The sequence below is a fragment of the Pleurodeles waltl genome, chromosome 9 (assembly GCF_031143425.1).
Source record: "Pleurodeles waltl isolate 20211129_DDA chromosome 9, aPleWal1.hap1.20221129, whole genome shotgun sequence".
Classification (NCBI taxonomy): Eukaryota; Metazoa; Chordata; class Amphibia; order Caudata; family Salamandridae; genus Pleurodeles; species Pleurodeles waltl.
In genome coordinates this window covers 426,199,354-426,215,732 of record NC_090448.1, presented here as the reverse complement: position 1 = coordinate 426,215,732, position 16,379 = coordinate 426,199,354, and the positions used below count along the sequence as shown (strand labels likewise).

Here is a 16,379-nt window from a genome sequence, read left to right as displayed (position 1 = left end):
CTCAGAGGCAATGTGCAAAGTATTTGTACACACACAGTGAAAACACTAGAAACAAACTCCATACCAGTTTACCAAATATTCAATATTTATCTAAGTAAAACAAGATAAAAAATTACTAAAATCCAACATACACAAGTCAAGATGTCACTTGTTAAAAGTTCAAGCACGTCTTAATCCATTGGAATCAATGGATGTATCTCTTTAGCACAAAGTACCCAGAATGCGCCAGAAACAAAGACAATGTGGGCCACAGGGAAGGTGAGGTGCCGTAAAAGCAAAACAATGCGTTGATTCCTTACTGCACAGGGAAGGTGATGCATTGATTCTTTCCTCGCAGGTGAGAGAATGCTTTGGTTCCTTACTGGCAGGGGAGGTGATGCATAAGTTCTTTCCTCGCTGGAAAGGCGATGCGTCGATTTCCGGACATGCAACCTCAGTTCCTTTCTGCGATGCGGAGTCGATGAAAATTTGGTGCCCATGGACGATATGTGGAAAATCCAGACATGCTGTGTTGATGGGACCGTGGTGAAACAGGCGCTGCATCTATTCTTCCGGCACAGCACGTTGATGCGTGGATTTTCTCTTTCAGATCACAAGCTTGCACTTCCAAAGACCCAGAGACTGGAGTTTGCACCACTTGGCAAGTCAGGACTCAGCAGAAGAGCCTAAGCACTGGCCGATTAAGTCTTTGATGTCCCTGAGACTTCTTAACAGGAGGCAAGCTCAGTCCAATCCCTTGGAGAACCTTTGGAAGCAGGATGTAGAACGCCAAGTCAAGTCCTTTCACTCCAGGACAGAAGCAGCAGCCAGCACAACAAAGCAACAGGCAGAGTGGCAGTCCCTCCTACAGAATGCAGCTCTTCTTCCTGGCTGAATTTGCTCCATCCAGAAGGATTCTAACTATGTGGTGTCAGAGGTCCAATACAAATACCCACTTCTGTCTTTGAAGTAGGCAAACATCAAAGAGAAGTCTTTGTAGTTCACAAGACCCTGCCTCTCCCTGCCCTGGCCCCAGACACACACCGGGGGTAGAAGACTGCTTTGTATGAGGACAGACACAGCCCCATTCAGGTGCAAGTCTAAGCTCTTCCCACCACTGTAGCTCAGGAAGACCCATCAGGATATTCAGGGCACACTTCAATTCCCTTTCTGTGACTGTCTAGAGTGAATGCACAAACAGACCAACCATGATCCTGACCCAGACGTATATTCAGCAGACAGGCAGAGGCACTGAATGGTCAAGCACGAAAATGCCCACTTTCTAAAAATGGAATTTTCAAACTCACAGTTCAAAAACCAACTTCACCAAGGGCCAGATGTATCAAAATGCAGTTTAGAATTTCCTAAATAGCGAATTTAAAAAAATCACTATTTGAGAAATGCAAAATGGTATGTAGGAAAATAGCAATTCCCTAATAGCGATTCTTTAAAATGTGCAATAGCTATTAGGGAATCGCTATTAGAGGATGCAACTCCATTCAACCCTATGGGCCAGAAGGCCCATAGGTTCGAATTGTTTAGCATTTCCTAATTTGCGAATTCCTTTAAGGGTGTTGGGGGCGTAAGGCCCCCTTTGATGTACCACCACAAAAAAAAAATGTGCACATGTAAAGTGCCCAAGGGACACGTGTGCGCTACATGGCGCTTTAAAAAAAAATATTTTTAAAAATTGCCCATGATTCCTCCCAACTTGGAGTTGGTGGTAATTGCATTTCCTAAATGCCCAGTTCTCATTTAGGGAATGCATGATACATGTGTATAGGTAATCGCAAATAGGTATTCCCTATTTGCAATTTCCTATTTAGGGAATCTCAAATAGCGATTCCTTATGCAGAGTCACTATTTTAAGGAATCGCTAAAAATTGTGATTCCCTAAAATTGCACTGCACTGCCTTTCATACATCGTGAAAGGTGATTCAGCATTCGCAAACGGTGGAATCTTGCTAAATGTCTTGATACATCTGCCCCAAAAAGATGTATTTTTAAATTGTGAGTTCAGAGACGCCAAACTCCTGATCTCTATCTGCTCCCAATGGGACATTACAAATAAAAGATATTTCGAGGCCATCCCCATGTTACCCTATGGGATAGATAGGCCTTGCAATAGTAAAAAACAAATTTAGCAGTATTTCACTATCAGGACATGTAAAGCACACCAGTATGTGTCCTACCTTTTAGATACACAGCATCCTGCCCCTGGGTCTGCCTTGGGCCTACTTTATGGGTGACTTACATGTAATAAAAGTGAAGTTTGGGTCTGGCAAGTAGGTACATTTGCCAGGTCGATATGGCAGTATAAAACTACACACACAGGCACCGCAGTGGCAGGCTTGAGGCATGTTTGCAGAGCTACGCATGTGGGTGGCACAATCAGTGCTGCAGGTCCACTAGTAGCATTCGATTTACAGTCCCTGGGCACACCTGGTGCACTATACTAGGGCTTACTATTAAGTAAAAAATGCCAGCTATGGAGAAACCAATCACCAATACATTTTAAACACAGAGCACATGCACTTTAGCGCTGGTTAGCCAGGGTAAAGAGCCCGGAATCCCAAAAGCCAACAAAAGCAGGTCAGAAAAATTAGGAGGAGGGAGGTAAAATGTTTAGGTATAACCCTGCGAAAAGGGTCAGGTCCAACACTCCCCAAATATTTGTTATCTTGGGGTGTTGTTTAACCAACATTCAATATGTGTGTTAGTATTTTAGTAAATACACCATGTAGCCGCTTTAAAAAGTAGGAAAAAGTTTAGTGTGAATTATCACGCCTAAAAGCTGAAACTAAATCATTTAGCCTTTTGCTAAACTTTTGCACTATGTAAAGGTAAGGCAAGGAAACATTTCTTCTTGAAAGAGGACCACGTTAACATGTCATGTATGTTCTTTTCGCTTCTATATGAAAATATTGGTCTTATGGTAAACATTTTGCTGCATCCAGCATCCTGTGACAACATTGCACAATTCTTTAAAATTATGTGCTTCATTGACACGCTTACTGTAGTTTGATCATAGTCGCTAATGCACTTTTCTCACCCTCTGTCTCTGACAGCTGGAAAGAAATCATTGAAAATGTAATAATGTCCCTTCATCGCTATAAAATGGCCATTCAGGCAGGATCAGAAAAGTACGTACCTAATGCATATCAATTAAATAGGTCGAAAACGCAACCCCCTTGAAGGCTGAAAATGCCCGGCAAAAAATGCCTTCCATTTGAAAACACTTTTGGGACACAATCCTCTTTATGAACAATACCACCCCGACGTGGGTGTCAGTATCTGATTGATGTAGTGTGATCACAATTATCGTTGCAAAATATTGATACATTGCAGTGTGACTCCCATATAGGTGGGGGCTTCCCTTTTCCTGTCTACACTTATGGATCACAAAAGAAATTTTACACAAGTTCTAAATATTTTTTCTGACTTGCAAAAGTAATTTGATTCATTTTAAGAAGGTGTTTTGCATTTGCAAGTCTTGTGATTTGCAAAATGCATGATTTACATAGACAAAGCAGCCTTGTATATGAGGCCCTTTGTTCTCTAGAAGTAGCCTCTTCGGGAATTATTCTCCTCATACTTCGTAAATGGCAGGGCTCGGAATGTCCCACAAATCTTGGAAAGAGAATTTAGGTTTCCCTGAGTACTAAGAAAATCTGAGGGTCATGGGAGGACTGAACCTTAAACCTACTTACCCGATATTGTTTTCATCCATTGCGTTTTAGCATGTTCACAGAGAAAAGTGAGAGAACCCCAGTAATTTGTCAAATTCGAAACAAGGAGCAGCCCTTATTTAAGGACACAGTAATTGACATCCTGTATGTTATTAGAACTTTAGATATAACTAAAAAAGTTGATTAGTTTGTGTGCCTCTAACCTATTACCCCTGGTCTGGGTAATTTTACAGTGGTTGGGAAAAGCAGGCTGGGAAATCCAGAGCATCAAGTTGGGCATCACTATTACATTCATTTGTTTTATATTTCCTTTTCAAACATTCATTAAAATCTCAGGATTTTCTGTATAAAGATGTTTTTAATCTTTTTTTTTAGTTAATTGAAGAGTAATTGGGCAGATAGTACCCCAACCATCCAGTGCTAAGTAGAGTTCAAGTGAAGATACAGGCGAAATAAATAATTGCTCATCAGTTACCTGTAAACAGAATATGATGATATCATCCGCAAATGCACTTCGACTGAATCCCCTCTTCAGGGGTTAGTTATCCAAATTTAAATTGCAAAACAAAACTGAACTTTAAACAGCTACCCTAGATGTACTACCACTAACACATAATTTAATTGGCAATTTCGAGCATACTCATTTGTGTATCAGGATACCAGTTTCCTGAAAGAATAAAATACAAACCCATTCTTTACATAGTGTAATCACCATAGGTAATCCCCACCCATGATTTGTCCATGCATGCCCTGTTAGATTTTCAGTGTTGGAAGGCAATCTGCTATTTAGCCATATCCACAACATATGTTGTTAACTGTGTAGAATCCCATTAAATCACATGTTGAATGGTTTCTGACCCCAGGCTCGATTCAAAGTAGACTAAACCCAAATCAAGAAACTCTAAGCCCTGGCTTAGTGCAGTGATGGGTTTCAGATGCAAATTAAATATTTTGTATTTAACATTCTTGTATGTTGTATAAAACCTTGGGCATCTTTACACAGGCCTTGAGCATTACATGGAATATTAAAAACCATATATCAACAAAGGTACTTAGAAAGATTGTATAGTCTGAGTGATAAAGAAAAATATAATTAAGACAATTTACTATTTTTTTTTAATGAATTTCATATTTAATAGGGGGCACGGGGTAGGCAATCATCTGTAAAATATTTGGGATCAGGGAAAGCAATAATTTGATCATAGGTGGATCAGATGGTTTTTTAGGTGTCTCCTGAAGACAAGTAAGATAGATCCATTCTTTTAACACTGCCAACATTAAAATACCACTTGGCTGATTAGCGTTCTGCATCGTCTAAATGTCCATTCCTTGTTAATGACACTTGTGTTCCTGCACCAATCAAAAGACAAACATTTTAACATATCACAACTACAGAAGATTGGATCAAGATCTAGAGCACCTACGTGCTGAAACCCCAGAGCTCATTTTACACAAAAGTAAGTGCAGGGTTTAACGATTTTCTTAGTAGCCTGCTACTGATGTCGCTGAATGAGTTTCTTTCCTTTGCTCTAAGTCAAAGTCTGATGTTGAAAAATAAGGGTCTCATTATGATTCACAAGATAGCCAAAACCACGGGCGCAAGAAAACCGCCAATTCTGGCGGCCTTCTTCCCACCATATCATGGGTACTGCTGGATTTCTGCCACATTTTGGGTGAGTCCTGCAGTAGTCGTCCTGGCGGGCAGAGGTGCTGGGGCAGTTCCACCACAAGCCCCATCCCGCCAGAAGGACTCTGCCCGCCTTATTATGTGTAATAATACGGAGTGGCGGTGTCCTGATGGCGGGACGCTGCCGGAGTGCCCGTTCCCTGCCGGACGACTTCCTCCCCGGACCTGGTTAGTCGATCATCCGACAGGGGGGGGGGGGGGAGTGGGAGGGTGGGGGGTATTGTGTGTGAGTGGGTGTTGTCTGCGTGTGTGCATGTATGTGTGTATGCGTGGTTTTATGTGTGTATGAATGTAGAAGTAAGTGCGTGTACGAATGTAAGTGTGTGTATGTGAGAATGAGTGTTGTGGTGAATGCGTGTATGTCAGTGTTGGTGAATGAGTGTATGTGAGTTGCGTGTGGATGTCTGTGTGCATGGAGGTTTTTGTGCTTGCTGGGGAGGAGGAAGAGTCATCTGCCGGTGACGGAGAAGAAATTCCTTGTTACCAGTAGCCTTTCCGCCAGGGTTTTCATGGTGGTGCTACTGCCACAGAAACCCTGGAGGAAAGGCAGCTCCTAATACTGCTGGCGGTCTTCTGTGGACCGCCGGGACAGAGATGCTCATCTCGCGCCCAGAGGGTCCGACCACCCTGGTGGTATGAGTGGGGATGTGGTGGGTTGGCAAAGGCCAACCCGCCACACTCAAAGTGTGACGGTCTTTGCCGCCAGTCTGTTGGCGGTGAAACAGCCACCTTTGCCCTGACGGTCAGAAGACCGCCAGGGTCATAATAAGGGCCTGCGTTTTCAAAACTGACTGCTGCTGCTTCCTACCAGTTACATAAATTAGGTACTGCGTTCTATCTGCAAACTACTTTCAAACGTCACATACAATCGGATATTTGATGTTGGATAAGAGACGACTGTATCTGCATTTCTGGTTTATGCTTGGGCTTCTCCAATATTTAATATAAAAAAGGATCCCATAACATTACAGACCGACTCTTTGTTTGTACAGTTCTCTATGTGCAGTTTGAAGGACCTAGTTAAGAACTTGATTTGTCCCTCCCTGTGAAGTGGCATAGCAGGGTTGCCATGGATTATTAGTAGCTAGCAAAACGAGCCCCAGTGTTCCCAATTAAATAGTGAAATTCATCCACATTTGGGATACTGAGTGCCCCTTAAACTCTTGGGCCTTAGTGCCACAGCACCTGCCGCACTACTGATAGCTGCACCCCTATGTTCAAAGCAATGGTTGTGGGAGAAGCAGCACAGACTTGTCTCTACGCAGTAGGTGATAATACTGATACTTGTATACCTGCCTCTGCCCTATCCAGGTACATTGTGAGAACCTCCCCTTTGCTGATGTGGACAAAACTGAAAATTCAGTATCATGAAGCAGCACTGGTTTCATCATTACTACTTTTTTGATTATGATTTGTTTGAAGGTGCCTCCCCAGTAGTAATATTGTAAGGTTTGGTGGTTCACTAGGCTCTAAACAAGATCCATGGTGTCTTTCGTGTATTCATTCTTGGTGTCTTTTTTGCTTTGTGCCTCTGTTTTCAGAAGGTCTACTATTGGACATTTGGTTCCAATCAGAACCACTTTAATGATCTTTGCTCACCCGTATGCCATTTTTCACTCCGCCTAATTTATTTATAACTTTAACTTATTGGTGAGATAATCAGGAAGGATGTGGAGGGGGCATAGGTTAGGTAAACCTTTGCATTTGAGTGAGTGGCACTGGGAGAAGTTCCAAAATAAATCCCTTTGTATTAAAAGCAAAATGCAAGCAAGATCTATGTCAATGACACACTTTTTTTTTTCATTTATTTGTCGCTATCATTAAAGTATTTGCTCTTTTAGAAGAATCGTTAACTTAAAGGTATTTGTTCATTTTAACCAGCAAGCTAAGAAATGTGGCAATTCTTGGCTTTAGTGGCTGATTGATGTTGCTCTCTTGGTACTTTCAGTGACACCAGTAGATGGCAGCAAGACCTGGGGCCGCAGTGCTGTTATCAAGAAGGAGGAGATGGTTGGGAACAAGAAAAAAGGGCGAACATGGGGGCCTAGCTCGACCCTGCAGAAGGAGAGAATTGGTGGAGAAGACAGGTAATGCTGTTATATCATGGTGTAGCTCCGAATTTCAATCGAAGAAAAGGTTAAGAATTCAGGATATCATGGCTCAACTCTAACTTTCAGAAGGAGAAAACTATAAGAAAAAGCAGGAAGTAATCGGTATCAGGAGAAGAGAATTTAATGTTGTCAGTTAAGGGGCTTCAGGATATTATGGTTTTTCTTTATAGCAGCAGGCAGTTGAGAAACGAAACTATCATGGACTTGCTGTTTCTTACCTTCATAAGGAGAGAAGTGGAGAAGAAACCGGTCTTCACATGTAAGAAAATTGGATGATAAGACATGTAAGAACTCAGGACATTGGCCTTAGCGGGGTAAAACCTTGGGACATGTTGAATGATCACGCCCTAAAACAGAAGACAGTCTTAAAAAAATAAAAAGTGAACTCGGGCTTCAAAAGGCTAGCCGCATCCTGTTAGAGAAGAGTGGTAAGAACACTGGGTACCTGCATCTAACTGTACTCTTTGGGGGACAAGGTAAGAACGTGGGATGTCTGGTTCAGATCGAGCCATCCGAGAAAACTCGTACAAATTCAGGACATGTGGGCATAGCTCCAGCATTCAGGATAAACATGTCAAAAGTTGAGCTGTCTGTGCCTAGGACACACTCTTCAGAGAAGACTGCTAAGAACTTGGGACATGTGAGCACAACTTCAGCCTTCAGGAAAAACAGGTAAGAACTTGAGATATTGGAGCCCAGGACTTCTGCTTTAGGGAAGACCAGTAAGAACTTGAGACTTCAGGATCTAGCCCAACGTTTAGAAGATTTGTATGAATTTGAGATGTCAAATCTTATGACAACCTCAAAAGAAATAATCAATAAGAACTCAAACCATCAAGACCTACTTCCTCCCATTTCAGGAGAAGACTGTGAGGGAAAAAATTTAGCTATTTCAACTTTACATTTTTCCCCCTTTGTGGATTCCAAATGTCAACAAAACACAAAAATGTTTCACAGGGCTCGTATTGTGAACAGAAAAGCACTGCAACACTTTTTGTGTTTGTGATATTTTGTAAGTGCTACTGACACTATTTGTAAATATGTTTAGAGAATAACACTATGTGCTTCATATTTCCCTAAAAGTAGGAAAAGCACTTGCCTCAACCTTTGAGATATTCTGGATAAAGCTTTGCAGATCAGTGTCCACGTATGCACTTTGTGTTTGCCTTTACCATTACTTTGCTCCACCCTTCTGAAGCCTGCGATCAATATTTCTCTCAAAGGTGTAGCTGGGGTGCGTTGCTACTCTGACGTGTCTTAGGGGCCAGATGTATCAAGCATGCCTTTTGCAATCCGGAAATAGCGATTTTTAAGAAATCGCAATTTCTGATTCGCAAAATGCAAGGTATCAAATTTGCGATTCGGTAATAGCGATTTCTTAAAAATCGCAAATGCTATTACCGAATCGCAAATTGCGATACCGGCCCCATTCGCACCTATGGGCCTGTATGGCCCATATTTGCGAATTATTTGCATTTCCAAAATTGCAAATTCCTAACTGGAATTCGCAATTTTGGAAATGCAAAACCCCAGGGTGCTTGGGCCCTAGGCCCCCTCTGCTGCACCCCAAAAAGTTTTTGGGGACATGTAAAGCGCACATATGCCAGAGGGGCATGTGTGCGTTACATGTCAATTTTAAAAATGCATTTTTTAAATTTGCACATGTTTACCACCAAGGTTTACTTGGTGGTAATAGCGATTCCTTAATGCCCAATTCACATTAAGGAAAAGCTTGATACATGTCCTTAAGAAATCGCAAATAAGGATTCCTTATTTGCGATTTCTTATTTAGAGAGTCGCAATTTGCGACTCTCTAAACAGGGTCGCAATTTTAAGGAATCGCTATTTTAGCGATTCCTTAAAATTGCATTCAGAATGCCTTTGATACATTCTGAAATGGCTTTTTGCATTCGCAAATGGGCATTCGCACCGTTTGCGAATGCAAAAAGCTTTGATACATCTGGCCCTTAGTTCTTAAGCTTCTCTCTTCTTGTCGAGACAGGCAATATGTGTTGAAACAAATTTTCATCAAACAGTGGTTGCTATAATGAATTGATTTTCACAGTTGAAGTTGCTAAGTACCTCTATTATTCCCATTTTAACTTGTCATCCTTAAGTCCCACGGGCCACAATGTTTGCATTTGGGAAAAATAGACCTACTTGCCTCATTTTTGCTACATCAGGACTCTCCACTTCCCAAATGAGAAAATGAAGCTATATCTGAGTCATATCATCCTGGTCCTTTTCTCATTTTGATGGCAGCAAAAATGTAGAGATATATTTCCTGTATTTTTCAGTGGTAAACAAAATTCTTTGCTTGGAGGAAGCATATTTCTCAATTTCTCACTAGGCAAACAAAAATGCAGCAAAATGGATTTGGCAATTTTATCGCTAAAAAGGTTTCATGATCCAAAATTGTTTCTGTTTCCTAAAAATCCTCCTCAGTCAACTTCCGTGTTCGATAATGCCAAGGACTCAAGAGTTTTTGAAGACAGAACCTGCTTAGGTTTATTGCTGGACTCACTTAGTCATCGATGGTAGAAATTATAAATATCAATACCAGACATTTTTAATACCCCTGCTTTCCCTACTCCTGACCCAAGAAGCGATTTGGGACATTTCCATCCCACCACAGTTGACCTCAGAGGCTATGAAATATGGATCCTTCAGCCAGAGATATTTTTAGGTTGCTTAGTTGAAAGAAAACCTCATCATCACTTACAATCATCGTATCATTGCCAAACTGCAGACATTTTACAAGTATAGATGTTTAGGAAGGTGTTAAAGAAAAATAGCTCTGCTGAACCTTAACCAATTTTGTTCCTTACATGGACCATAAAATATCTTCTCTGACTCTAACATGACAGTAAAAACATTTGTGCACTTAAGAACTTAATTGTAGGAAATATTACTACCCAACAGATTATTATTCAACTTGAATATAAAATGTTGTCTGTAGCAGGAGTTATCTGCAAAGAACCTGTTCAGTTGTAACCATTCTCAACGTCCTTGTACATTCTAGCAAACCATATTGGCCTTACCTATCCCTTACTTTAAATGGTATGCATGCTTGTTATCCTCCAATTAGGTGAGGCCTCTTCTAAGCCTAAGAAGCCAGGGAAAATCCAGAGTCTTAATAAACCTGTGGTGGCCTAAAAATGCTCATCTCTCCCACTCCCACCATCTTTGACTACACAGTAGATTTCACACAATCAGCCAAAAACTTGAGTCAACCTTGACATCTACCTCACCTAGAAAGCCTGCTTCCTCATAAACGTGGGAAATACCACATGCATGTCGGCGTTTTTATATGGTGATGTACTGATTTCAAGGTGGTCCAGTTTATTGTTACATATGTTGTAGACGTTTGCCAGACATTTTGATAAACTATGTCATAACATCAACCTGATGAAATCACAGGTCATGATTTAGTGCCTTAGTTGCTATAAAAGACATAAACAGTTTTCTGTTTTGGGGTGTTATTTTCCACAAAATCTGAATTGGTGAAATATGCTAAAGGAAATGAATAACATTTTGTCAAATCCATGGGCTCAGTATCTTCATTTGCGTGTAGATCTGTGCAAAACTTTTCTTCTGAACGCTGACAGGTTCAATAATGTTGATGGCTCTTTATGCTGCAGGTGTTTGGGGTTTAGATCACCCACCACTGGTACAATGAGAGTAGAACAACTTTATGAGGCATTTGATAAAACTCTACCTGTCACACTGCTTGGTCTAAAATGTTTGGAGGACCAGGTTTTACTAGCCCTTTAATCCTGTGGATTTGTGTCTCATTCAACTGTATTAAATCATAAATTCCTGTTATACTGTACTTCAGTGGATAACTGTATAGGTGTCCCGTGGCTCCATTACATAAAAATAAAATCCATTAGCTACATTTAAGATCCAAAATTCTGGTGACTTCTATATTTTCTGACCCACATGTAAATACCTCCCATATACTGCCCAGTCTTTCCCATCTGCAATAAAATCTTCCTTCAGAAACCAGACATTTATCTCTGTTCAGCTGTTCTCTGTATAACATAGACCCCCCCGAACCCGAACTTTTCTAATACAATTCGGCCATTCTCCCACTGCCTTAAAAAAGTGATCAAAACCCATTAGTACAACAACACCCATTTTAATGTTTAGTCTACCACTGTCCAGCTGCACACACAATCTAAGTTGTGAATAACACCATTCAAGCTTGAAAGACGAGAGGACAAGAAGAGTGCACTTAAATGCAATCATCAACTTAAGTGTGTGCAAAAAGCAAATTCCTAAAATAGATTAAACACAAAATATATACATTTTGATTTACTTGCTTTGAAAGTAGCCTCTTTTGGGTAACGTAGAAGGTGTGTAGTGCAACTTTGCTACTGGTGGGTGAGCACAGTTGTATAGTCACATTCACATGGGGAAGGTGATACCCAACAGTCAACTGAGGAGACTGGTATGATATTTGTGTAGGATATCCAACTATTCAGCTGGTGTCTGCTAAATTATTTTTGGACACTAATAGCCTGTATGTACACCTCTGAGAAGTTGCACCAGCTGCTAACTGCATGGATACTTTCTTAAAAGATGGAAGCCATGTGTTTGGCACAAGTGACATTTTGTTACTCAGCTGTAAGGTGTGCAGAAATGATACCAGGTACCTAAATGTCAACATTTGTAATGTGAGCCTGCAGAGAAACATTTTCTCCACTTATATCGGGAGAAATCCTTGCAGCATTAGCACTTGAAAAGCAGTGTTAAAGCCCAGGATATGTTTGAGTTTTAATAATAAAGACAAACTTGTTATCACATTTGAATTGTCAGACTTCAAATGAAATTCAGTTCCTCTTGTGACTTTTCAAAAATTAAGCCTAGTTACTTAGTGCACACACTTGCATTTAACATGAAATGTGCCACATTATAAGTGAATTGACTATAGGCTTCTTCTGTAGTGTATAGTGTGCTAAAACCTATCTTGTGCTAACTACTGGTGGGAAATAAGTAGAAATCTAATTCTCATGGCACGTTTTCTAAATAAAAAGCAAATTCCTCAAACACAATGTATTTTTTTTGCATATGCCTCTAACGTAATATTTATAACTGTGTCACATTTCTGTCTTTAGTCTGACCAGTCTGTGTTGGAAAGCTTAATTCCTTACAGTGGTAGAGCTTTTTAGTCATTTTAGACATTCACACCTCCTCCAAGCAAGGATAACACTGGTCAAAACAATCCTTGGCAAAGTTTTTTTTTGTCGCAGTCCCCTGTCATTTGGGAATCATGACACTTGCCTGCTTTAAATGAAGGGGACTCACTGACAAAGAGGAGTCTTTCTCAACTGGGTTGTGATCAGATGCGCCCAAAAAGATTAATGCTGTTGGGCTAGTGTGAGCTGGCTATGTGAGGTGCTTCGACAAACAACGAGGAATCTCAGTGATGTCTAGAACACAATGAACTCTGAGATATATTATGCCATATAGTACCTAGCTGAAGCAGAAAACATGCGTGTGATAAAACCTGGACCGGAGAGGGTCCGTCACATCACAGCCAAGGGACTCTAATAAGTGGAACAGGATAATGCTGAAGGCTACCCACTGAGTACTCAAACTACCATCTACCAGTTGAAGAACTGAGGAAAGATGTATTTTGCTTTGCTTGAATATCTTATTTTGAGAAGTTCGCTCAGCACTTTCGCTTGCCTAATTACTTATTTCAGACGATTGCGTTTGTTTTAGAAAGCATCCCAATTTTTTTAAAAGCTCTTGATGCCTTATGTCAGATCTAGTTCATTGCTGTGTCACTTTAATCATTAGAGTTTGCTTTTGTAATGAAATTGGTTTGAGAATTTTATCTTGTTTATTTTATTTTTTTAACTGTAAGGTAGTTTTGGTGTTATTGTTCATGTACCATATGCACCTTTCTCCGAGGAAGGCCTTGCTGTTTGGGCCAAGCCACCAAGAAACCTTATTAGTAACTAGAGGACTCATTTGCAAATGTGTCTTATATCTGCAAAGCCTGCCAAAACACAGATTTTGTGAACGCAGAACACCTCAATAAAATATATCAAAGCTAATATATGAGGTTGAAAATTCTTTCAGAATCGCAAAAAGACTTTTACGGTCAATTATGAATCACATATAGAAGGAGGCACGAAAGAAGCATCCCTTTTCTCTTAGGGATTTGTTGTGTAATTTGTGACAGCTATTGCAGTTGTAAACCATTGATCAGATACCGACCTCAAAATTGATGGAAATGGTAACTGATTTGTGAAGAAGACTCTGTCCAGTTGGGACTACGATTGCTACCATACATCAAAACCTACAGTTATTTGCTTAAGTTTTGCTATTCTGAGCGGTCCAAATCTGATAGGTAAAAACATAGTATGCACAGCAGCAACCACTTGTTAGTTTTAATAATCATGTATAAATAATTTAGTGAGCTCTCAAATACATTTTAAATGAATTCTTCGTGTGTGTGCTGTTTGAGATGTAAATTTGGAAAAGGAAAAATACCAGATTTTCCCTTTGTTTTGACTGGTATGGACATCAAAATATAAGTCAGGCCAGTAAAATGCCAGCCAGGTCGAAGCCTTATATGGGACAGATGTCATTTTAAGAATCATGTGTGCAGCCTCAAGGGGCCAGGGTCAGTAGGACCACTGCCTACCATCCTGATGCTTTCCCAAACAGGACACATTTAAAAAGAAATGCAGCACCTGTCTCTTTATATACACAGGCTGCTTTTTAGGATCTGGTTTGACAGTGCAGCTGTCGCCAGAAAATTATGTGAGCATTACCAGAGAAGGGGCTTTGGCTCCTCCAACTTATTGGTAGCCATAAGTACATATTTTAGTGACGTAGAAATTGTTTGCTTGCCCTCCACACGGCTGTGATCCTTTAGTTTATTTATCTCGATATTTGAGTTGGACTTTTAGGGGCACACGCATGACGTCGTCATGCTATTAAAGTATCCTAGATAACTAGATAATTTATGTTGTTTTTCTCCGGCAGCAGCACAGATGGGAGGATGACAGTGGTTAACCTACATGGATTTTAAGTCGTTCTTGACAGTTCAACTTCCACCTCACCTCTTAACCTACACCAGTTTTATTTTACAGTTTTTTTTTTTCTTATACACAAATTTTAATTCCCATGTAATACCTTGTAATGCTTCACATTACCATAACACATTCGTTTAAAGCCATACCTATGGCATTGCAAATGCTTGTTTTAAACTTTTTCCATTTGGGAATGCAGATATGTGAATGCAGGTCTGGTGGGAGGGAGCTCTCGATGTCTGTATCTCTGCATTCACAGCCAATCACTACGATTTTAACTTTTTCATCCAAAAAGAGAAAAAGTGCAAATTCATTGTTTTCATCAAAAATGTGATAAAGTCCCATTCTGACTGGGGACTTAAAAAACAATTCAACATTTTTCATCCAAAAAAGTGAAAACAAATTTTTTCAAAGTCATACCTCCATCTGATCATCATTAGATAGGTCTTGACTCCACGTAACTGAGCAATTTACGATGTGACCTGACAAGGTGTTGGTCGCATTGCAGATTGCATTCATATTCATAAATAGGTCAGTGTGCAAATTGGACATCTTTGGTTTGCACATGGGAATGGTATATCAGGCCCCTAGATTGTTTTGACTTTGTGGTAGCTCACCTGCAGCTCACAACAAGACTGGAACCTTCCTCCCTCTAGCTTAACAATTTGGTTTGCTACTGTGTGGTAGCGGTTATTCTTGTGTGCTTACTAGTTTATCTTTTTTTAATCTTTCTAGGCTGAAGTCACTCAGTGAAGGCAGCAAGCAATGGTCTTCTAGCGCCCCCAACCTTGGGAAGTCGCCCAAGCATGTGCCAATCACAACAGGCTTTGCAAGCCTCACAGAAATGGGTGAGTTTCTTAAATGCCGGCTAAGTCAATAAGACTGAGACAGGAAAAATGTACAGGGAAATTTGCATGCCAAGCCTTAGCTGATAGATGAGGTTTCAGGTCATCAAAAATGACATGCACAAAGTAAATACACCAGTATGTAAAGCTTGTGGGCATATTTATATAGTATTTGGTACTATTGCCAGGCGGCGTTTTGTCAGCACTGACTTTTGTCAGGTGTAAGTTAACCTGCCTCCTGTGTTTAATTTCTACAACACACATACACGAAAAAACACCCATGAATCAATTGCAGTCTAAAGCCAGTAACTATTTCAATCCTGAATGGTTTGAATAAAATTAAGGGCCATGTTAGGTGACCCTTTGTCAACAGTGCAAAGTCCAACCCTAAAAAGCAATTGTTTCCTGATGGAAGGATTATGGCACGATCCTGATGTGTGTGATTTTCTTCTTTTTTTTTTTTTTTATTTGGAACATTTTTAGTTTATATTTCTGAGATAATCATGCCGTGTGGTCTGTTCACATTTTTTGTCTTTGCTTTGTTTAGACTTTATTCCTGCCCCCTAGTGAATGTGAACCGAGGTGGCCAGAGAAATGTCTTGATAAATGGCTCAATCAATCTTAATTGAATGCCCGCACCAGCTTTTGGTGCATATTTGTGTTATCTTAAAGTAGAATGTGCTTCCTTTCAGGATAAGCACCCAGATCTAAACAATGAGTGAAGGGTGATCTCTCTGTTGTCAGGACTTTCTAGCACATTGTTTACATTCTGTCAGTGGAGATATCAGAAGGAATACTTGACATTTGTTTATATTTATAGGAGCCTGTTATCGTACTTGAGTTCTTTTAGTCTTGCCTAGAGGTGCCCCTTTGCCTGCACTCACAACTGCACGAGGAGAAAATATAGGGTATCCCTGACAAAAGCTCGTCTGGTCCCAATACTGTATCCAAACTTCTAAGATTTGGGACTGGACAATGGATGCTTCCTGTTTTTTTCAGCGGTTGATTCTAAGAGA

The 16,379-nt window shown here is 40.4% G+C and overlaps 1 protein-coding gene across 2 annotated transcripts in view; it reads left to right on the top strand.

Moving 5' to 3' along the window:
- Positions 1-16,379, top strand: part of MAP3K10 (mitogen-activated protein kinase kinase kinase 10) — a 244,245-nt gene that overhangs the window by 168,573 nt on the left and 59,293 nt on the right. For both annotated transcript variants that reach the window (XM_069207241.1, XM_069207240.1), the window contains exons 7-8: positions 7,304-7,442; positions 15,254-15,366. In XM_069207241.1, coding sequence (XP_069063342.1) covers positions 7,304-7,442; positions 15,254-15,366 — 252 coding nt within the window. The remainder of the gene's footprint in view (positions 1-7,303; positions 7,443-15,253; positions 15,367-16,379) is intronic.